At 35.3% G+C, this 23,514-nt stretch overlaps 1 protein-coding gene across 1 annotated transcript in view; it reads left to right on the forward strand.

Moving 5' to 3' along the window:
- LOC126780666 (dynein axonemal heavy chain 6) overlaps positions 1-23,514 on the forward strand; it is a 55,684-nt gene that overhangs the window by 10,132 nt on the left and 22,038 nt on the right. Inside the window, exons 13-52 of the mRNA XM_050505295.1 lie at positions 637-743; positions 834-984; positions 1,444-1,653; positions 1,852-2,064; positions 2,227-2,373; positions 2,689-2,865; positions 3,494-3,748; positions 4,220-4,366; positions 4,607-4,860; positions 4,940-5,058; positions 5,261-5,434; positions 5,565-5,724; positions 6,327-6,472; positions 6,549-6,700; positions 7,338-7,530; positions 8,027-8,166; positions 9,014-9,199; positions 9,524-9,679; positions 10,007-10,234; positions 10,698-10,918; positions 11,182-11,393; positions 11,644-11,756; positions 12,137-12,279; positions 12,456-12,648; positions 13,228-13,451; positions 14,489-14,744; positions 15,550-15,740; positions 15,908-16,080; positions 16,290-16,473; positions 16,664-16,829; positions 17,115-17,276; positions 17,623-17,709; positions 18,058-18,147; positions 18,681-18,877; positions 19,686-19,848; positions 20,107-20,189; positions 20,261-20,372; positions 20,875-21,000; positions 21,459-21,619; positions 22,470-22,611. Coding sequence (XP_050361252.1) covers positions 637-743; positions 834-984; positions 1,444-1,653; positions 1,852-2,064; positions 2,227-2,373; positions 2,689-2,865; positions 3,494-3,748; positions 4,220-4,366; positions 4,607-4,860; positions 4,940-5,058; positions 5,261-5,434; positions 5,565-5,724; positions 6,327-6,472; positions 6,549-6,700; positions 7,338-7,530; positions 8,027-8,166; positions 9,014-9,199; positions 9,524-9,679; positions 10,007-10,234; positions 10,698-10,918; positions 11,182-11,393; positions 11,644-11,756; positions 12,137-12,279; positions 12,456-12,648; positions 13,228-13,451; positions 14,489-14,744; positions 15,550-15,740; positions 15,908-16,080; positions 16,290-16,473; positions 16,664-16,829; positions 17,115-17,276; positions 17,623-17,709; positions 18,058-18,147; positions 18,681-18,877; positions 19,686-19,848; positions 20,107-20,189; positions 20,261-20,372; positions 20,875-21,000; positions 21,459-21,619; positions 22,470-22,611 — 6,714 coding nt within the window. The remainder of the gene's footprint in view (positions 1-636; positions 744-833; positions 985-1,443; positions 1,654-1,851; positions 2,065-2,226; positions 2,374-2,688; positions 2,866-3,493; positions 3,749-4,219; positions 4,367-4,606; positions 4,861-4,939; positions 5,059-5,260; positions 5,435-5,564; positions 5,725-6,326; positions 6,473-6,548; positions 6,701-7,337; positions 7,531-8,026; positions 8,167-9,013; positions 9,200-9,523; positions 9,680-10,006; positions 10,235-10,697; positions 10,919-11,181; positions 11,394-11,643; positions 11,757-12,136; positions 12,280-12,455; positions 12,649-13,227; positions 13,452-14,488; positions 14,745-15,549; positions 15,741-15,907; positions 16,081-16,289; positions 16,474-16,663; positions 16,830-17,114; positions 17,277-17,622; positions 17,710-18,057; positions 18,148-18,680; positions 18,878-19,685; positions 19,849-20,106; positions 20,190-20,260; positions 20,373-20,874; positions 21,001-21,458; positions 21,620-22,469; positions 22,612-23,514) is intronic.

A 23,514-nucleotide genomic window follows, 5' to 3' on the forward strand; every position in this document is an offset into this window, starting at 1 on the left:
GTGATGCAACAAGGCACATGCAAACGCTACCTGCTCGTAATATTATAATAATAATAATGTCCTCCAGACCGATTTCGGCCAAGGCGGCCAAGCTCAAGAGAGATTAGCCAACTACGCAGAATATATTAAAGTGCACAAGTGTGTGCGCAAACACAGGTGCACTCTCTATTCCCTAACTCTCATAATCCGATGGGACGGCAATCCGACACGACCGTAAAGACCAACTTTATGTGCTTTCTGAGGCACGGAAGTGTACACACTTCCAACTTCCAGACTCCAGGCTGCTACTGAGAATTCTCTATTGGCCCGAGCCGGGAAATTGAACCCAGGACCTCCGGGTCTACGGCCTTACATCAAACCACTAGACCAACAAGGCGGTCAAGCTCATAATTTACAATAATACAATTAATAATATAAATACTGACAATATTTATAATTAATTTAAAAAAAAATAATAAGTTACTATGTTTAAATATTATGATACAGAACGAATACAAATTACGTTTGACATGATTTCTAAATAAGGTCAGTGAGCCTGTAAGTACGTCACTTTACTTGTGTATATCAATACGGCCATTGATAATTTAATATACATATAAAATTTTGCTTTAATAGTATTATGAAATCGTATTCTAGATGCCACCGGCCAGACTAGAGCAGCTCGATGAAGCAATAACTGATGTTAAACTAAGACAAATGCTTTGGAAGTCTGCTAAAGAATGGAATGACGCGTACAGAACATGGTAAATAATATCCACAATATATATATGTATATATATTTTAAGCATACATATACATATATTTATTTTGTATATTCACTTTTTTTAAATAAGGTATGAAGTACCATTCAATACGTTAGATATGGATGAGATTCAAACCACGACCACTAACTTTGGCAAAGTATTCAATCAGCTAGACAAGGGACTACCGCCCAATAGAATAGTGCCTGGGTGCAAAGAGACAATCGATATCATCAAGGAAAAGGTGATGTATTCAAACATTAAAGCAAAATTATAAAATAACTAGGCAGTTCAGGAAAAATCCGATTTCTTAAATGTTCTTAAGAACATTGCCCTGACTATACCCCTTTTTCAAGCATTGGTCGAGGCGATAAGTTAGATCCTCGTTAGCGAATAAAAATTGGAAATACTACGAAACTGACGAATTTCCATTTAAACGTAATTAGTTTCCTTAGGGGATGGATTTTCAAAAAAATAATTTTGATGGTTGGTTACCTATATTATATTATGAAAAACTTCTATGCTAAACATATGTTTTTTAACCCATTGAATTAAGCGGTGCGGTGCGGTGTCAATCAATTTTTAGAACCACATATATTTTTATACGGACCTTGGTTTCCTATTATTATAGAATATTATTATCAAATGAAGAAAAATTGGGTAAAAATCACCAAGTAAAAAAATATATATCGTATGTTAACAGTTACCAGTGATGTCTTATCTTCGAAACCCGGCTCTCAAACCCCGTCACTGGGTGAAGATTGAAGAAATATTACACACCCGCATTACGCCAGATATGGTAGTGACTTTGAAGATGCTAGAGGACTTGGAAGCCTTCCAGCATGCGGAGGAATTGATGGAGGTCGCAGGACAAGCTAGCTCAGAGGCTGGTCTTGAAGCTTTATTGAAGAAGGTTTGTTTTTGAACGGTCAACTTCGATAGGATTTTGTTCAAGCTCGCCTGGTTACATACTAAAAGTATGTGACAAATATTAAAACAACACCAAGGCAATATGTAAGAAATATGTAAGAAATGACGTCCATCTAATTTAACTTTAATTTAACGGCTATCCACAAAGGTAAGGTTTTATAACAATGTGTGCATAATTTAGGTGGAAGAAATATGGGCGACACTAGAGTTTCCAGTTATACTACATAAAGACGCTAAAGACGTTTACGTACTGGGTGGTCTGGACGAGATACAGGCTAGCGTGGACGAGAGTAACATTCACGTGAGCACAATCCTTAGTTCGAGGAACTGCGGACCTATTCGCAGCAGAGTCGAAGAGTGGTCAAGAAATTTGGACTTGTTCGCTAGGACACTAGTAAGTGATATTTTGCTGTCTTACTACCGCGAAATGAAGGTAAACATTAGTCCAGAGATTCCATATTATGTCGGGAAAATCTTGCGCAACCATATAGTAAATTTTTACTATTTTTACAATTTTATATTAATAAAATAATCAAATTGTTATTTTCACAAACAGGAAGAATGGTATATATGTCAACAAACTTGGATCTACCTTGAAGTTATCTTTTCCGCGCCGGATATTCAGCGACAACTTCCTAATGAAACTAGACTTTTTACCATCGTTGATAAGTCGTGGAAGGACATAATGCGCAAACTAGCGAAGGTATATTCAAATGTGTTCCTTACGTTATTAGCGAAGATGAGTTTTTTAGGACATGTTCTTGATGGAGAACAGTTTTGATACATTAAAAAAAAGCGAATGCGTTAATTTAACATCATTAGTGCAACGGTTTACGGGCCGCTTAGCGATATGAAATTTGCAGTTCCAATCCTAACTCCTTAGGCAATTATCGTCTCCACTCCTATATATATATATATATATATATATATATATATTATATTTTATAATATATATATACAAAGTTCATATACGTATACAAAGTTCACGTGTGAGTTGTATTGTGTGTGACGTTTGTAGGTACCGCTTGCAATGCCGGCTGCGACACAACCGAAACTTTACGAGGAGTTCGTACGCAATAATGAGATGCTTGATCAAATAATGAAATGTTTAGAAGCGTATTTAGAAACGAAACGCGTTGCCTTTCCACGTTTCTTCTTCCTGTCTAACGATGAGCTGCTCGAGATATTGGCACAGGTAAATGTTTATTAACACATATTATTAAATATATTATGTTGTTGTTGTAATGTTATATCTACAGTAACAGTAACAGCCTGTTAATGTCCCACTGCTGGGCTAAGGCCTCCTCTCCCTTTTGAGGAGAAAGTTTGGAACTTATTCCACCACGCTGCTCCAATGCGGGTTGGTAGAATACACATGTGGCATAATTTCAATTAAATTAGACACCTGCAGGTTTCCTCACGATGTTTTCCTTCACCGTCAAGCACGAGATGAATTATAATCACAAATTAAGCACATGAAAATTCAGTGGTGCTTGCCCGGGTTTGAACCCACGATCGTCAGTTAAGATTCACGCGTTCTAACCAGTAGGCCATCTCGACTTTTTAGGCCATTTTATAGCAATTTTATTAAAAGATCGGTGCATTTTCAAAAATCCGTAATCCATTAATTAAATATCAATGAAAAGCAAGCAGACAAGTAGACTGACAGATTCGCCTTCATTATTAATATCTTTATTATTAATATCAATTTCTTTTAATAAGAACACGAAATATTATATTACATTTAAAAAAAAATAAGTTATTTATTCAAATTAAGTTCGTAAGATGAATTGCATTGTAAGGTAATAACTATCTGCCGACAGACTCGCAATCCGCATGCAGTTCAACCTCATCTCCGAAAATGCTTCGACGCGATAGCTAAGCTCGAATTTGGAGTTCGTCTCCCTGAAAGCGAAATGGAAATTACAGAGGATGGTAACTTGGTTGAAAAGGAAATGTCTTTCAACACAAGAGACGCATTACAAGCTAAGTTGGCGAAAACAGCCAAGCCTGAAGATCTGACCACCGATATTATTGCCATGCTATCGCCGGAGGGAGAGCGGGTTAATTTGGGAAAGGTAAATATGTATTTATTTTGGTAAACTGGCTTACGGGCCACCTCATGCTAAGTAGATTCCACCGGCCATAGACATCGCGCAAGTAATATTCATCGCTCCAATGCGCCATTAACCTTGGAAAATAAAAATGTATATCTCTTGTTCCTGTGATTACACTGGCTCACTCACTTTACAAACTGGAACACAATAATAGTAAACAGAGCTGTTTAGCTGTTAACTAATTAAGAAATGTGTGGTTAAGACATACACGGGCTTGCACAAAGACCTCCTTGTGAGTACAATGTAGAAGATTGTATGTTTGTGTTTCATTATATGTCAGTTTGTGAATGTAATCAAATAATTTATTCATATATTAAAATATTTTATAATAGGCACTTTTAACTCTAGCACCTGAAACTCCCAACGAGCCTCAATGTAATAGATATTAGTTCGATAGACCACATAATTTAAATTGCAACCTGTAATCAACAGGGTCTCAAAGCTCGCGGCAACGTAGAAGACTGGCTCGGTAAAGTAGAAGAAGCGATGTTCGCGTCGGTGAAGCGGTGCATGAAATTTGCGTTGCGGGATTACATGCAACGCGAGCGAGTCGACTGGGTTACCCTTCATCCTAATCAAGTACGTCGTCTATTGTTTATAATATTAAGATAAAAATATTAAAAATATCGATATTAAACATAAATTACATTTAAAGTTAAAAGTATACTTTTAAAATTTAAAAATATACTTTTAACTTTAAATTCGAAAAGGAAGTCGGTTTTCAACAACATGACTAAAGACAGTCAGATCAGTTTTAGATACAAAATCAATTTCAGAGCATTGAATATTTTTTGTAAATCTTATATAAACATTTTTCAGGTGGTTCTAACAGTCTCGCAAATAATGTGGGCGAAAGGTGTGCACGAAATATTGGATCTGGATATACCTCTGCGTATCGACACTGGACTACTGAATTACGAGAGCAAATGTATCTCAGATTTGAACGATCTCGCCGCCTTGACGAGAAAAGACCTTAGTTCTTTGTTCAGGAAAGTCCTCTGCGCTCTAATTACCGTCGATGTTCATGCTCGGGACACTATCACGCATATGGTTGAAAAGCATGTTCAGAAAGCGTGAGTTTTATGCTTTTCTAAAATAAACTTCCATATAATATACTCACTGATTGTTCGTTTTTATTGTTATATATGACAGAGACGATTTTGAATGGTTGAAAATGATTCGCTACTACTGGGAAGATGACATTGACAATTGTGTTGCGCGGATGTCGATCGCTATGTACATTTATGGACACGAATACCTCGGCGCAGGAGGTTCGAAATTTTACTTTTAAAAACTTCGAATCTTTCATTTTAATTACATCCGTTGCTGCTACTTATGGATATTGTAAACTTACGTAATAAATTATAAGAATTATATCAAGTAAAATACAGAAAATGTTATTTGAAGGAGCTCATTCGGTATGGAGTAATGTTAAGCAGAACGAAAAGTAAATTTTTTTTTTTTAATTTGTAGGTGTACTAGTAATAACTCCGCTCACTGATCGTTGTTACTTGTGCCTCATGGGCGCTCTCCAATTGGATCTTGGAGGAGCTCCCGCTGGTCCCGCCGGCACCGGCAAGACTGAAACAACTAAGGATCTTGCTAAGGCGCTTGCTATTCAATGCGTGGTGTTCAACTGCTCCGAAGGTATTTAAAATAGTGTTAAAATTGCTCAAATTGATGACTTTCTTATTCTTCGTAGTATTTGATGCATTCATGTAATAAAAAATGTGAAATAGCCTATTGTTATTTTATTGATATGACATAATTTTCCAAGGTTTGGACTACAAGATGATGGGTCGCTTTTTCTCCGGGCTAGCAACATCCGGCGCCTGGTGCTGCTTCGATGAATTTAACCGTATAGACATAGAAGTACTGTCCGTAATTGCCCAGCAGCTCATAACTATCAGGAATGCGAAAGTTGCTAAACAGACACGGTAAGAAAAAAATTAATAAAACGCACCCGCACTCATTCCGCGTGACTGAAACTTCTTTTTTTTGCGTCAAAAACATGTGAACGTGTAGAAACGTATAACGCGACTAAGAAGTTTCATGTTTTACTAGTGCTTGGCCCACTGCTTTGCCCGCGTCATAATCGAAAATCTAAACGAGATTAAAATGCCAAAATATATTAAATTATGTCATATTTTAGCTGTAATAAAGCGTGTATAACTAATATTGCCAACAGACACAGCACACAATAATATTACAGCGATATGATATAAAATTTATATACTGAATTATTGTAATGCCTCCTTATATTCAATATTAGCTGTAGTATTTCCTTTTCTAGAACAACGATATATTTGGACACATACATGACGTGAACATGCTGCATATAGTTCCCCGTATAAAGTAGCTTTGGCGCACCTTGGGAGAGGCCTATGTTCAGCAGTGGACAACGATTGGCTGTTGATAATAATAATAATAATAAAGTGATATAATTGAATATTACTGTATGCTACTTTCTTTAATTAAACAAATCAATAAATTATAATATTAAATCACTAATAGCATATTCTTGAAATGTGCTTCACAGATTTATGTTCGAGGGTCGCGAGATCAAGTTAGTGCGTACATGTGCCGCTTTCATCACGATGAATCCTGGCTACGCAGGCCGGACTGAGTTGCCTGATAACTTGAAGGCGTTGTTCCGACCCATATCTATGATGGTGCCAGATTATGGTGAGAATATCCTTGATACTATGATATTTTAGTTATGATTATTTGAGGACATTTTATTGACATTAATATTGTCTAGCCTTGATCGCTGAAGTGATCTTATACTCTGAGGGATTCGAGTCTTCTAAGGGACTTGCCAAGAAGATGGTGCAGATGTACAAATTGTCGAGTGAACAACTCTCTAAACAGGATCACTATGACTTCGGTATGAGAGCCGTTAAGAGTGTACTTGTAAGTACCTCTATTACCACTCGCCTTTAGTATAGGAATATTACACTCTTGGATACTCGTTCATTAGATATATGTTATAAAAGAAATGCAGAATACTCTGTAAATTTAAATATATGACATTAATTCTAATAACAAATCTATTAAATCAAAATAACAGTAATAGGCTCAAAAATGTCGGACTTTCGGCGGCGGCGATATTATAGATAACCTAATAATATATAATAAATCAATATTAATTAATACGGGATTTATAATAAAATATTATACGGGATTTATAATATTCTCTTTTCACTCGTGAGTTTTTAACGTTTTTTAAGAAAGACGGACGAGCAAATGAGCCACCTGATGATAAGTGGTCACCTTTGTCTATAGACAAATATATAATATTGATTTATATAGAATTATATAATGATTATATATACTTTATATAGATGAATAAATACTCCTTAAATTAAAACCTAAGTACAAATATATGTTACCTGTAATTACTCTGACTCTGTAACCTTTGAAACCGGAACACAGTATTACAGAGTGTTGAATTTTGGAGGCAGAATTATTTGTGTCGTTAATATTATAAATATTTGTACGTCTGTGGATGATAAGTGTGACTAACTTTTGATAACGTACCGTGATACAGGTGATGGCCGGAGCCCTAAAACGTGCAAGTCCGGACCAACACGAAGAGAAGACGTTGCTCTGTGCGCTCAATGACAGCAATTTACCCAAGTTCTTGGCGGCCGATGCGATACTCTTTGCTGGTATACTCTCGGATTTGTTTCCGGGTGTCGATTTACCTGAACGCGACTACGGAGTCATGGAAGAAGTTATCAGTAAGTTGATGTCATATCTTAAATTAAGTGTTGTATTTATATCCTTATTTTACTTTTACGTAAAGTTAATTTCAAAGAGATTCTTGTTAACTGAGTAATGAATTGTTATAGTATTCAATAACGACCTAATACTCATCTGAATTCTAAATAACGATATTCGTTTATTCAACTAGAAGAATTAAGAGCCGATAAAGATTAAAGTGATGTTTAAACCCATAAATGGCACCAAATATTCTCGATTGACTACCGAACGTTAGGCAAACCCAAAATCAAAATCACAAATGATTAATGTAGTGCTTATCTGGTAGTAAATTATCTGTCAACTTGAATATGATCTGATGTGTTAGACAATAATCTGAATTTAAGTTATTAACAAAATGTACATTTCTTGATTTTCATAAGAAAACGGTGTTTTGATTGCATTAATGCTTTCTAAACTGTGTGATTTATAATAGCTCACATACAACAAATAAAACATACTTTGTTCTTCATACAGAAACCATTTTGCTGGAGAAGAAATTGCAAATAATGGAATGTCAAATCCGCAAGGTGATTCAATTGCACGAGACGATGATAGTGCGCTGGGGCGTGATGCTCGTGGGACCCACCGGTGGGGGCAAAACTATCGTCTTACATGTATGTCCAATATTATCGTATTTTCATTCTCACATTAATTTCTAGACGTTAAGCTTTACTTGTAGCCGAACTGATATATACTTTTATTTATTAAAATAAGGTAAGCAGACTGATTGACACTGTAAGAAAAATTAACCAACCCTTACATGGCCAATACGACACCAATCTTTGGTACACAGATGTTCTGTCCCTTGTGTTTGCAGTTCACTCACGCTTCGAACCGGAAAACCACAATACTAAGTTTTGCTTTAGAAACGATTGAAAATTGTGAATCAATTGTCTTAAGTATGGCTATTTGTCGACGCGAGTGCTGAGAAATTATAGTGAAACATCGTTTTATTTATTAATAATGAAAATTAATTTAACGAATACATTAAGTTACTAAAGCAATAATAAAGTCGGTGCACTCCGTTTATATTAATTCAATGTATATTATTCGTGATAATATTATTATTAAGTACATTTGGTCGTAGTACATAATAACATAAAATAATTCACAATTCTTTCAAACGAAGCAAACTAAAAATGTCTGCGTGAACATCTAGGTTTTTTTTATAGAATAGGAAGGCGGACGAGCATATGGGCCACCTGATGGTAAGCGGTCACCAACGCCCATAGACATTGGCATTCTATACATAGCCAATGCGCCACCAACCTTGGGAACTAAGATTTTATGTCCCTTGTGCCAGTAATTACACTGGCTCACTCAAACTTCAAACCGGAGCACAACAATATCAAGTGCTGTTTCGCGGTAGAATATCTGATGAGTGGGTGGTACCTACACAGACGAGCTTGCACAAAGCCCTACCACCAGTAGGTTGAATTATCATTACGTTTTTCTTATCAGGTTCTGGCCGACACTTATACCAGGTTGTGTGAAAATGGCGTAGTCGGCCCTCAGTATCAAATAGTACATAAGTATATTATGAATCCGAAAAGTCTGAGCATTGGAGAATTGTATGGTGAAGTGAACCTGCAGACACTAGAATGGCACGACGGCATACTTCCTTTATCGTTAAGAACTGCTGTGCAGGTAATGTAAATGCTTACTTATTTTTAATCAATTTAATCTTAAGGACATTATGTAATTTTAACTAGTAATCGAATAATATCCCCAAATTAACAAAAATAAGGTATTGTATCATTTCCTGAATTAAATCCCAAAGTTGTTACTTACTTACTATCTTGTCATACCGTGTCTAGACTAGTCTTGATACTTAGGAGAAATCTAATTAATTGTCACGACACAACTTATTTGCGAAAGCTTCGCACTAGTTTTGCGTAAATAAGATATTTTAAAAAATGTTCTCAATAATATAAAACATCGTCATAATATAAACATTGTATTGTTCCTCAGTGTGAGAATGCAGACCATCAATGGTTGATATGCGACGGTCCCGTCGATGCAGTTTGGATTGAGAACATGAATACTGTCCTAGACGATAATAAGATGCTCTGTCTATCTAACTCCGAGCGTATCAAACTGACGCCCTACGTTCATATGGTGTTCGAGGTGACTTATACAATACTATTTAAAGCCCGGCATGCGTTGAATTTTGTGTTTAAGCTTTGTAAACTATTTTATCTCATGTGACTAACGCTTAAATAATATCTGTGCTCAAATCTATAATAATTGTACTAGTTATTATTCGTTATAATGGTGATTGACTAAACAGAAATGCCATAAACGTGTATAAAGAGAATATTTGCGGTTGCACAATAGATAATCCCTTACTTTATACCATTAAAAAATTCTTAATAATAATTAAATATTATAATTGCTTTATAATCGTAATTGCTTTAAGCTGATATGTTAGTTTTAAATTTTTTTCCACTAAAGGTTGCAGATTTGGCTCAAGCATCTCCTGCAACTGTGTCTCGATGTGGTATGGTCTACATCGATCCGAATGAGTTAGGATACTTACCATATGTCCGTATGTGGCTCGAAGAAGCCATTGAAAAAAACCTCCTTAGTACCGAGAATCAGGATTTCCTGTACGAACTCTTTAAGATGCTCGAGGTTGGAATTATACATGTTAATACGAAATGCAGTGTTGGAATTAAACAGGTAAATCGCATCATTTTTAACATTTCATATGTAATTATTATAAATATAATAATTATTAAAAACATATTATACGACCATTCTCTTAATTTCTTCGATTTATTATTTATACTTGATTAAAAAGTATTTTAGTCAAATTGTTAATCATTAGTAAGCCGTACAAGAATTGGCAAAGATAAATATAATAACATTTTGATATCATTATGTCCTACTGACCAATTTTGGCGAAGGCAGCCATTCTCAAGGAAGACTAGACAAATACGCAAAACAAATTATAAATAATACACTCTCTATTTATTCGTCTCATAATTCAATGGACGGCAATCCGATCTCGAGATTAAAAGCCTTATATACAAAGCAATAGACCAACGAGATAATTAAAATTCTTCTTTAATGACACGTTTAAAAATAATTCAAATAACGTGTGAAGTAAATATTTTATTTATTTTCGCAATTATATTTACAGGTCGATATAAGCAAAGTGATGGCTTTGTGCTGTCTCCTCGGTGCGTTGTTATCAGAACCAGGAGACAGGTTTATAGAGAAATCCGCTATTAAAGTCTACATCGCTCATTGCTTCATCTTCTGCTACGTTTGGTGTATCGGTAGCAACATCCTCGAGGCCAACCGCAAGGGTTTTGAAGAGGTCATTAAAAGGCAATTCGAGGAATTCGAAGAATCTGAGTAGTAAGTTTTGAGTCTAATATTCAGTAATTGTCCGTATGTAAGGAATGATTCGTTTTGCTTACGGTATTATGGTTATCGAAACTCGAAATCGTGACTTTCGAAGTAGCATTTATGTGAAGTATATAGGAACTACTAAAAAGGTTGAGCCTTTAGGCAAGGAGCCTTTTTTTAAGGAAAAAAGGCAAAGTAACTTAATTTTTCTACAATTCCATTGAACAATAAATCAATTATTTTCAATTATCAGTCAATGTCGTTTCTTCCAGTTTCCCTCAAGGCTTCAATTTCTTCGATATGTTCATGGACACCAAACAGCGCAAGTTAAAGGTGTGGGCGGAGATAATACCGGAATTCCTGTACGACAGCAATCAGCCGTTCTTCGAGACCTTAGTACCGACTATAGATACCGTCCGTTACGGATATCTTTTTGAGAAGCTCCTGTCTGCTGGAAAACCTGTTATGTTCACTGGAAATACTGGTAAGATGCTATGAAACTAAACAAAGAAAAATTCTATATCAGCCATTGTAAAAGCACGAGTAATAAAGTTAAAATTTTTAACCGCAATTTCTAATTCATTCGTACATCCTACCAGGGCAAGTTATTCGTTACTGTAAAAATCTTCTAGAACATTGGCTTGAAATTTAAATTCTTATGTTAAAAATTAACAATAATTAATTTATAAGGCTGGTATTTACCAAAGCTAACATATATGCGGCTTAAATTTCAGGGGTAGGAAAAACTTGCATAGCTGCTGAAATTCTTAAAAAGATGGCATCAACTGGTATTTACATACCTATTATACTGAACTTCTCCGCACAGACCAGCAGTCCAAGAACGCAGGTTAGTTGTATGCTTTTAAAACAAATACTTTTCAGTTTGTCACTTAACTGGAAATTAACCCAAAAGTCAATAAACTCGGAAAAGACGTATCTTGCTAATTACTTCACTGGAATTTAACCAAAGTTTTAAGTTTTTAACTGAAAATTAAGATAAATAATTGACATCCGAAAACATGTATCGTACTCAGCAGTGAAAAATCATTATGTGGGTAACTAAATGCAGTATTAAAAAAATATATTTTCTAAATACATTACATACATGTATGAGCATATTAAATAACTTAATTGTGAATTTTCCTATATAAAAGTAATAGTAGTAGTATTAAGCTAGTTTATAAGTAATAAACTTCCATTCTTCTCAAAATATGTTATTTTTTACAGGAGGTGATAGAACTACGTTTAGATAAAAGACCAAGGAAAGCTATTGGAGCACCACTGGGTAAAAAAGTTATTATATTCATTGACGACGTAAATATGCCTCGTCTCGACGTTTATGGAGCTCAGCCTACTATTGAATTGCTGCGGTTGGTTTTGTATAACTTAAACCTTTATATATATAATAAACAAAAGCCGAAAGAAAATTAAGCAATCGATTAATTTTAAATAAGTGTTCATACCCGAATGCTATCGATAGTTAAGTTTTATTAATGCGTTTACCTTACTTGTTATTAAGCTGTATTATTTTTTTAATCTTTTGTAGGCAGTTTCTAGACTTCGGTGGCTTATATGATCGCGATAAGCTTTACTGGAAAGAGATATTGGATGTAGTATTGTCATGCGCCTGCGCACCACCCGGTGGAGGTCGTAACCCTCTTACCGGGCGCTTCGTTAGGCATTTTGCTATGTTTTATATATCTGCACCTAATTCCGATGCTATGAAGACTATATTTAAGGTACCAATATACTGATGTTTGCACACTACTAAATCGTCTACAACAATAAGGGTTAGAGTTTAAGTTTGCGTGCTCTCGCGTCAAAAGTCTAGGTCAGAATATTTAAAACATTTGTGCCTATTAGCCCTATTATAATCTATATGTGCTAACAAATAATGACAAAATGTATAATAAACAAATCTGTGAATTTAAAAATAAAAAAATATTACAGAAGTAATACTTTTTCGAATAAATGCCAAAATACTCGAGAATATTATTATGTATAGCAAGAAGTAATTGTTTTTGTGTGTTATTCATATATGCGTTAACGCATCCTTCAACTGATTAAACGGAAATTTGGTACATATAATGTCGGCACTTGCGCGAAGGACCGCATCGTAACAATCAACGTATAATAGGTGACGCGTAAGTCGAAAAAGATGCTTACAAAAAAATTTGTGGCATCGCAACCTACCCTTATCCTTAATTATTAATCTTTAATTATTTTCTGATAACTAATTAATCTTTGTTCTGCAATTTAGAGGGCGAAATATTATTTACTGTTTTAATACATCACAACATTAAAACTCGTTTTCAAAGGCGATTCTATCTGGACACATGGAAGATTTTGTCTCCGAAGTATCCGTACTCGGCGACTCTATAGTAAACGCAGCGGTGGAAGTGTATATAAAGATATGTTCCGAATTGTTGCCAACACCAGCGAAATCTCATTACGTATTCAACCTGCGAGACCTATCTAAATCTATGCAGGGAGTGTTGCAAGCCAATGCTGCGTATATGAGAACACCCCAAGCGATGCTACGGTAATACGATACAAACGCACCGAGAGTTCGACATGCACTTTGCACAATTCTCTTAACTTAACAACAACTTAACAACATTCATTTCAGCAATTTTCAAATGCATTTAAATATCAGCACAGTATATTCCATGCGATTTGCTGAAGGCTCTATTAAAGGCTATATTTATAGTATATATTATTTATATCTTTTTATTTATAATACAATACCATACATGCTACAATACAATACAACTCCATTTAACATTATTTACTTTATTTTGAATTGCAAAGGTCCGATAACAAATTCGCCGACATTCAAAATTCAATTTTTTCGTAAATCTTTAATGAAAACCTTAGATTATTTAGACCTCGATTAATGATGTCATGTCTATTAAAAGGTGAAAATTAATATTGTTATTTACCTTTACTCCCCCTGCATTTGAAACGGCTATAGTCGTTCTATAGAGTTATATACTCTATAGAGTTCCTTTATCGCATAGTTAATTTTTTTTATAGAATAGGAAGGCGGACGAGCATATGGGCGATCTGATGGTAAGTGGTCACCAAACGCCCTTAGACATTGGCATTGTAAGAAATGTTAACCATCGCTTACATCACCAATGCGCCATCAACCTTGGGAATTAAGATGTTATGTCCCTTGTGCCTGTAATTACACTGGCTCACTCACCCTTCAAACCGGAACACAACAATACAAGTACTGCTGTTTTGCGGTAGACTATCTGATGAGTGGGTGGTACCTACCCAGACGAGCTTGCACAAAGCTCTACCACCAGTGTACAAACTACTTTTGTCATACGGCCTAACTAATAAACATTGTGTACCAGAGGAATAAATAATTCATCGAATATTTATCTCTTTCTGTAATCAGTCATAGAATTATTCTACGTTCGTTTGTACAATCAGGACAATAATACTTTCACATATTATTAAATTAATTACAATATATATAAAAAAAAATCTTATATCGTTGTTACTTTTGGAAAAGTCATAAGTACACAACATGTAACATGGATTGTATATTGTATTATATTTATTTAGATTATTCTATCACGAATGTCTCCGTGTTTTCCACGATCGGTTGATTAATATTGAAGATAAGAGCTACTTCTACCGCCTCATGAGTACCGTATGTCAGAAGAATTTCCAACAACCGATACTCGAAATACCGGACGACCCGATAATCGAACAACCACCCATACTTCTATTCGGCGATTTTTTGAATTCGTCCACACCAAAAGAGAATAGGATTTACCAAGAAATACCTGATTTAGATAAACTGACGGTTGTATTGAAGGTAACTCTATATCTTTATATTTATTTAAGCCGGCTTATCACTGTATATAAATATAACATCCGGGTCTCTTTGTATTTTCAATATTATATGTTATATAATAAATATATAAACAAATGATATATACAATAGCTATCAAATTGAAGCAACTGAACTCCCTCAACCTTATATACATACTATATTCATCCCAAGTACAAAAGAGCTTTAATGCCATTGCCCATTGATATTGTCACTATAGAAATATAAACCATCACTTAGATCGCCAATTTGCCACCGAACTTGGGAACTAAGATGTTATTTCCCTTGTGCCTGTCGTTATACTGTCTCATCACCCTTCAAACAAGTATTGGTGTTAGGCGATAGAAAATATGATGCTTTACAGTAACAGCCTGTTAATGTCCCACTGCTGGGCTAAGGCCTCCTCTCCCTTTTGAGGAGAAGGCTTGGAGCTTATTATACACCACGCTGCTCCAATGCGGGTTGGTAGAATACACAAGCGGCAGAATTTCAATGAAATTAGACACATGCAGGTTTCCTCACGATGTTTTCCTTCACCGTTAAGCACGTGATGAATTATAAACACAAATTAAGCACATGAAAATTCAGTGGTGCTTGCCCGGGTTTGAACCCACGATCATCGGTTAAGATTCACGCGTTCTTACCACTAGGCCATCTCGGCTTCTCTGATGATGCTTTGGTGGTACCTAAACAGACGGGCTTGTACAAAAAAAAAGTCCTACTACCAAGTAAATGTGTGTACTTTTTATATAAAAATATCAATAAATATGTATAATTCTTTTATTAATAGGATTACTTAGTGGAATACAACTCCACGGCCCGTGCGGAGATGCATTTAGTATTGTTCCGTGACGCAATTGAGCACGTTGTTCGAGTCGCTCGCGTGTTTCGCGCTGAGAGGGGACACTGCCTCATGGTGGGCCCGGGTGGGTCCGGCAGACGATCCGTCGCCACGCTCGCCGGTCATGTCAATGAATGCAAGTTAGTAGTCTTGAGAGTTAAATTTACTATTTATTTCTCTCCTTTTGATTGATTGATTTTATTTTCATCTACATTAGGATAATACAGGTTTTGTTTTGTAGTAACATATTTGATTTATGTTTTTATTGAACGATTTTTTTTTTTATAAAGAGAATTTAAAATATTAGATGCATGGGCATGGAGTTAAAACGCAACTACGACACACCGGAGTTCCACGACGACCTTCGCAGCATGTACATGCGCGCAGGCGTCGGAAACGAGGACACAGTCTTCCTCTTTACCGACACGCAAATAACTAAAGAGGAGTTCCTCGAAGATATTAATAACATGCTTAACTCAGGTCAGTTTATCCTATTTGATTGGCACCATTTTGATTGCACTTGTGTCCACTTGTCCATTGTCGCCGGAGCGATGTGAAATGTCTATACAATAAATGTGTTGATTGTGAAGCTAAGATATACATATTAAACTTATTTCTTATCTCGATTTTAAGGTTAATTTCTTGTTTTTTTTTTTCTTAATGTCAAAGTGATACAAATATAACTGTAGGTGAGGTACCTAACCTCTTTGAAGGCGATACGTACGAGCAGGTACAGTCGGGTTGTCGTAACGATGCCGCCAAAGCTGGACTTAATCCGGGCGACCGAGACGCCGTCTACTACTATTTCATCAACAAAGTTCGCGGTAAACTACATCTCTGTATTTGCATGAGTCCTGTGGGGGAAGCGTTCAGGTAAAGAGGTTTCGTATTAAAACTTTATTAAATATATAAAATAATTCATTATAATATATTCTATATTTTTATACGTTTGGAAATACTTCTTACAATTTTTGGACACTATCTGTGATGTTCGTACTGAGTTGTGTTTTTGAATTTACTTTGGTTAATAATAATATGATTGCATACTTTCATTCTTTTTCAGACGTCGCTGCCGCATGTTCCCGTCTTTAGTGAATTGCTGTACGATCGATTGGTTCACGAAGTGGCCACCAGAAGCGCTGCGGTCAGTCGCCAAACAATGCTTGCAGCCGCTTGAAGATGAAAACATTGTTGACAAGATTTCGATGCTCGCCGTATCAATGCATCAGGTGATCTTCTCAATTTGAACTTTTTATAACTATATTGTGTGAATAAATACCGTTGCAAATTGTTTCTTTTTTAACTTGGAATGGCATTACGAAAGATGTAACATTATCAAAATATCAATAAAATTGTCTACAAATTATTCTTCACAAACGGAACTGAAATGCACTTAAGTAGAGAGAAAGACTTGGCTTAGAAATGGTACACTTTACTGTTTCAAGCTAATGTTTATCGTATAACGTCAGAATTATTTACGCATTTACCGCATATACTAATAACAACCTGACCAGGACGTGGATGTGATGACAGAGCGTCTGTACGAAGAGATGCGGCGACACTTCTACACCACGCCAAGCAGCTACCTCGACTTGCTGAAACTCTATCTCACCCTACTCGACAAGAAGCAACAAGAGATCATAAGAGGAAGAGATCGCATCTCTTGCGGACTTCAGGTAAACTTGAATTACTTTTTTGTAAGAAAATATCGTTTCGGAAGTAACACTGAAAATATCATTATTTTTGTTTCGTATAGTAATAAAAAATATGTATGTTAAAATTTGGAGAGTCGACAAGAAATGACGCTTATTATATTTATTAATATAAATTATAAGTAAGAAACTATTAGCAAAGAGGTTAACATTAATAAGTAATAACGGACATTTTGATATAAAAACACCATATATTAGCTTACTACATATATATCATTATATCTCAGTAAAGAAACCAACTATTTACTAAAAACAGCACATCGATTACACCTTGAAAAAAAATTTAACGACTCATTTTTATCCATTGCAGAAACTATACGAAACATATGAAGTTGTCGGTGTAATGGAACAGCAAGTGCGTGAAATGGAACCGGTTCTTGCAAAAAAAGCTGACGAGGTATGAAAAAAAAGGAATCGCTATGTCAAAGTTTTACTCTTTGTATAATATTTAAAAATAACTTCTACTTATAGCAATATTATGTTAAAGTTTCTCTGAACGCCCTAATCTCAGAATCTTTAAAAAACTATTTTTCGTTAGATAGCCAATTCAATTAGTAATATTTTAGATTAACATAAACTTACGACTTACGGGGGTAGAACAGTGATGTTTAACGATTAATGAGCAATCAATCTACTGTGTCTATTTTTATACATTTTTTTAAACTTATTTTTAGCGGGCGATTTAACGCTCCAATATTCTTAAAGTAGTGATGCGTAATCGAGTATCGATTTTTTATTAAAACAGGGTATGGCGCTCGTAGCTCGTCTTAAAATCGAACAAAAAGCGGCTGATGAAGTTAAGCAGGCTGTCATGAAGGATGAAGCAGAAGCTAAGGTTAACCAAACTAAACTTTTTATATATCATGAAAGGATAGGTTATTTTTTTTAAACCTGACACTCAAAAAACGCGAGTGAAGCCGCAAGCGAAAACTTGTACATTATAGAACAAAGTACTCTGGTTCGTCTGAATGCGATAAACTCGAAAAGTCGATACTGTTTTCACCAAGACAGTGAATCGTGAGAAAGGTTTAGATGTATAATTCCTTGAAAGATTTGTGTAACTTGGCTAAAACATGACGATGATTGTCGGAAACAATGATATCTAGCTTTACTCGCATGCATCGCATAGACCAATAGAAATAAAACCACTAGGAAGTGTGACGATATACTCGTGCGAACCCGGGACGGGTAGTCTGTGCTTTATATATGATTAAGGCTCTACGACGAAATTTTGGAAATTTTAGACGAACAATTTATAAAAAAAAACAAACTATAAAATTAAAAAAATACTGACACGAACTATTGGTAACTTCACATTTAATTGAATAAAATAAAATATTAAAAAAAAATCTCGGTGTAAATCTGCAGATTAAAGCAGAGGAGGTGAAACAAATAGCAGATGAAGCGAAGGCTGACTTGGCCTTGGCGATGCCCGCAATGGAAGCCGCACAAAATGCACTCAAAGCTCTCAATAAAGCAGATATTAATGAATTAAAAGCTTTCCAGAAACCGCCGCCGCTAGTGCGCTTCGTTATGGAACCTGTGTGCATACTTCTTGGAGGCAAGTAAGTGAACATTAAATATATATTGTATTGTAAAATAATAGATGGCCCAGTGGTAAGAACGCGTAAATCTTAACCGGTGATCATGGGTTCAAACCCGGGTGAGCACGACTAAATTTTCATGTGCTTATTATTTTATTTTGTGATTATAATTCATCTCGTACTTGACGGTAAAAAAAATCATCGTGAGGAAACCTGCATGTGTCTAATTTACCAATCTGCATTGGAGCAGCGTGGTAGAATAAGCTCCAAACCTTCCCCTCAAAAAGGGAGAGGAGGCCTTAGCCCAGCAGTGGGACATTCACAGGCTGTTACTGTACTGTACTGATAAAATAATTTATATATATTATTATATTTTAACGCATATATACCAACGTACCGATACTTTAAACATTCATCTCATCACTCAGCCGCTGCCCGCATCCAACGGCTTCCCGCGACTCTTTCTATCGTCGTCGACCCACTTTGTAGTTTATATATTAGTTGTACTTTTAATATTAGCCAATCAAATCTAATTAAATATTTTTCTGTATTTGTATTTTAGATTTTGAATACGGTCCACAAAGGATATTACTTAGGGGAAATTTGTTAGTAGAAGGGAAGAGTACTTCCTTATTTTTGGTTGCGAGTGAGCGGCCGACAAGTATCTATTCAATAGATTCCGTTATTAATTACTTATTAATTTAATACTTGAACTACTATGCGAAATAGTCATAGACGGTGTATATAGTAGAGATTGCTACCTCTAGAAAATTTTAATTATCTTTATAAAGTTTAGTCTTGGATTTAATGTATGTTAAAAATATTTTAGACCAGATTGGGATTCGACGAAAAAGTTACTGGCTGATGTAAACTTCATACGAAACTTGGAAGAATACGATAAAGACCATATTCCTGAGTCGATGTTGAAGAAAATAAAAGTATATCTGACACATAAGGACTTTAATCCCGATACCGTCGTCAAAGTTTCCAAGGTTTAAGTTATTTTTTTGACAATATATTTAACTTTGATTGGATCACATGTAATGTAAGAATCACATCCATCGTTCCTTCGACCGACAGATAGACGAGATCTAGTATGAAATCCAAGTAAATCATTGTATTTCAATGCGAAACCAATTAAGAGATTTTTTTTATTCTAATGTATAAGATAATTAAAACATTACTTTTATTATTATAAATATTATAATATGACCCAGATATTTTAAAATATTTCTATGTCATTTTTACAGGTATGTCGGTCTATGGTTTTGTGGGTACAAGCGATTGATATGTACGCTAAAGTCTTCAGAGTTGTTGAGCCGAAGATTTTGAAGTAAGTTGAAAATTGTTTGTGCACGTTTTGATTACAAAGTGAAACGAACAATTTTTAATTGAAATTTTTAGACATAAAGAAGCTGCGGCAATATTGAAAAGTGTGATGGCGGTACTGCGGGCGAAACAAAAAGAAGTGGAGGCTATCGAAGCGCAGCTAGCGAAAATGATGGACGAGTTGAAGGTAAAATATTCATTTCATCTGCATTTAGTATTTTGCTTTTACTACAGGATCCCAGAGAAAGTTCAAATATATTTAATTGTGAAATTTAAAAGAACGCTTATGTGCTGAAGGATATTATACAACTATTGGGAATGAAACGATCGCCCCCAGGTCATACAAATAAAAAAAAACAATTACATTATTATATATATCAAAAAAAATCCGCTGAGTTACTTTCGCCGATTCTTACAATTAATAAGTAAGTGTAACGCTTCTATTTTATATTTACGACTTTAACTTAATCAACCAATACGGCCGCAATCTGTGTATAGGACACAGAACGGAGGCCGCGCTACGGGCTCGTTTTGACGTAACGCATCCGCGGGTCCATTCATGTGGGGGCTCCGTGAACATTTGGTTGAACTCTTTTCTCAGAAGAGGGGAGACCTCTCGATTTTGTCCTCCTATATATACTATTGGGCAAGCGAATAATGATGAATTACATTCTTCTTTACTATAATAGGTTGTAGAAGAGGAGCGATTAAAGCTTCAAGCGGACGTAGACTTAGCGGCAGCTCGATTGCTACGAGCAGGCAAACTGACGCAGGCCCTCGCTGATGAAAAGACACGCTGGGAAGACGGTGTCAAGGTAATTTTATCCGATTTCTTCTCTGTTGGTACTGCTTAGTGCGAACCCAGATGAGTCACTCAGCCAATCATTAGCCGCGGTAGGCCACAAAGCTAAACAAAGTAAATACAAAAACATGGCCCAGACACGTTGGTTGCATTGGCTGGCAGTACGTTGATGGTAAAAATGTGTAATATCATGATAAAAAAGAATGGTATATGAATATGTGGCGATATTAAATAACATATTGTCAGGAAATTACTTCGGATACAATACCACACCTTGCCTTTTGATTGAAAATAATCACGAGTAATTACGTCTTAAAGATATAAATATTGCTTAGTGACTTCACGTTGTTTAGTTAAATATTATTTATCTCTTTCTGTCGTTATTGATTTGATATTCGAAAGAAGAAGACACAGCATTCGCTGTACAACGTTTATAATTAAGGCTACTAAAGATGAACTCTATAATTCCAGGCAGCAACATTCAGACTGAAATGTACAACAGGTGATATCATAATAGCATCAGGTTGCATTGCTTACTTCGGCGCCTTCCCTTCGCAATACCGCCGTGAACTAGAAAATAAATGGGTGCAACAGTGCCAGGAACTGGAGATACCTTCGTCGTCTATCTTTGAGTAACTAAATCCCTATGATATCTTTAGTTTTGCTAAATCAATTAAAAGTGTATTTATATGTAACAAGAACATATTTTAGCTATAATCGTATCTTGGGGGTAAACGAGGGGGTACTAATAGTGTGACGTATGTTGCCTTACACATAAATACACATTTTAGGTTGTAGGGTTACGTACAATTAAGAAGGAGTGTTGAGCGAGTAAAAGTTGAAGAGAAAGAGTTTATAGATAGAAAGGACAGCTTATTGAAAGTCACAAGCACACACACACTAAAAGTCAGAAGAAGAAGAATAAGTTTAAAAGAGGCACAGAATTACACAGAGACAGTTACAAATTATAAATTATAAAAATAGGACGCGGCGGATACAATTTACTTAGAATTTCGAATTGAGTTAATAGCGTGTGAGCGTACAGCTGACTCGATCGGCCGGTGCATCGTCCATCGGCGCGGCGCAAGCGCCGCCCCTCTGTGACGTAGTCGTTCGAGACAATGGGACCGGGCAGCGGCCGATCTATTTATTAACTACTAATAATTATGTTTGCGTGTCCGCTTTACATACAAATAAATATGTGTATTATTTTACAATATATTTTTTATATTTATTTATTTTTACAAATTACCTATTTTTTATAATAACATATTTTTAGTAATTTTTATATTTTTTTATTTTTTATATTTATGAAATTATATAATTATGCTACAAGGTTATAATGACGATTTTATTGTAAGCTTTAGTTTATATAACTTCAACTAAATTGAACATTTTTGAACACTCGTTCGCTTAAAGTAGTTTTTTTTTTATTAGCTCATTGTTGATATACTAAATGATTGTATTACTGCATACTTTCAGTTTGATAACGGTAATGGCGGACTCGTACACAGTGCGTACATGGAACGCACAAGGCTTACCACGCGACGCTGTTTCTACTGAAAACGGTATTTTAGTAACTCGCGCTGGAAGATGGCCACTTACAATCGATCCACAAGAACAGGTACTGTAATTTATCCAACCGTAAAGTAATCTAATCAATTATTTGTAACTAGTTTTTATCCCCGTCTTTGTGTCAGGTGTTGGGTAAAAAAAATAGAAATAAAATATCCCTCCTTGAATAATATATATAGAAATAAATGTCCCTCCTTGGGGTTAAAGCATGCTTCATGCCAAATTTCATTTTTTTTTTCATTTAACGTAAAAGCGTAACAGACATACAGAAGACATAGATACTTCACCAATGATAATATTATTATAGATTAGTCGTTTCTAAAACTAAGGTAAGGTTGTTGTGCAATCAATCAATGCAATTGTTGTGCAAAGGTTGTAGATATTGCGTAGGTATCATTTATCACGTAGAAGTGTTCGACAAAAGGCACCGGCAAACAAAATTATTGGAGATTTGTTTCTGAACTTCTTAAGCCTTTTAGAGTTCCATTTACGGCTTCTATTCGTGAGTGGTGACTCATCGTACATTCATCCTTCATGATGACACAGACCTCTCGAAAATGTTTGTCCATTTTTTGTTTTTTTACTATAATAAATAAGCAGATTGATATTTGGGCCATCTGATGGTAGGTAGTCACCACAACCCTTAGTCATTGGAACTATTAGAAATATTAACCACCCCTTTTATCGCCCTTGTCCCTATAGTTATACTGGCTCACCCATCCTTTAAACCCGAACACAACAATACTATGTATTAGTATTTTGGAAATAACCACGAAATAACTAGTATCATAATACTCGCTGATAATTTAGCTTTCTGTAGGTGAAAGAATTTTTGAAATCGGTCAGTAATTTTTAAGTTTATCCATTACAAACAAAAAAACAAATTTCACTTCTTTATAATATTAGTATACATAATTTTGATTGGTGATTATATGCTCCATATTATTTATAA

This window comes from Nymphalis io, chromosome Z, assembly GCF_905147045.1.
Source record: "Nymphalis io chromosome Z, ilAglIoxx1.1, whole genome shotgun sequence".
In the NCBI taxonomy this organism is placed as follows: domain Eukaryota; kingdom Metazoa; phylum Arthropoda; class Insecta; order Lepidoptera; family Nymphalidae; genus Nymphalis; species Nymphalis io.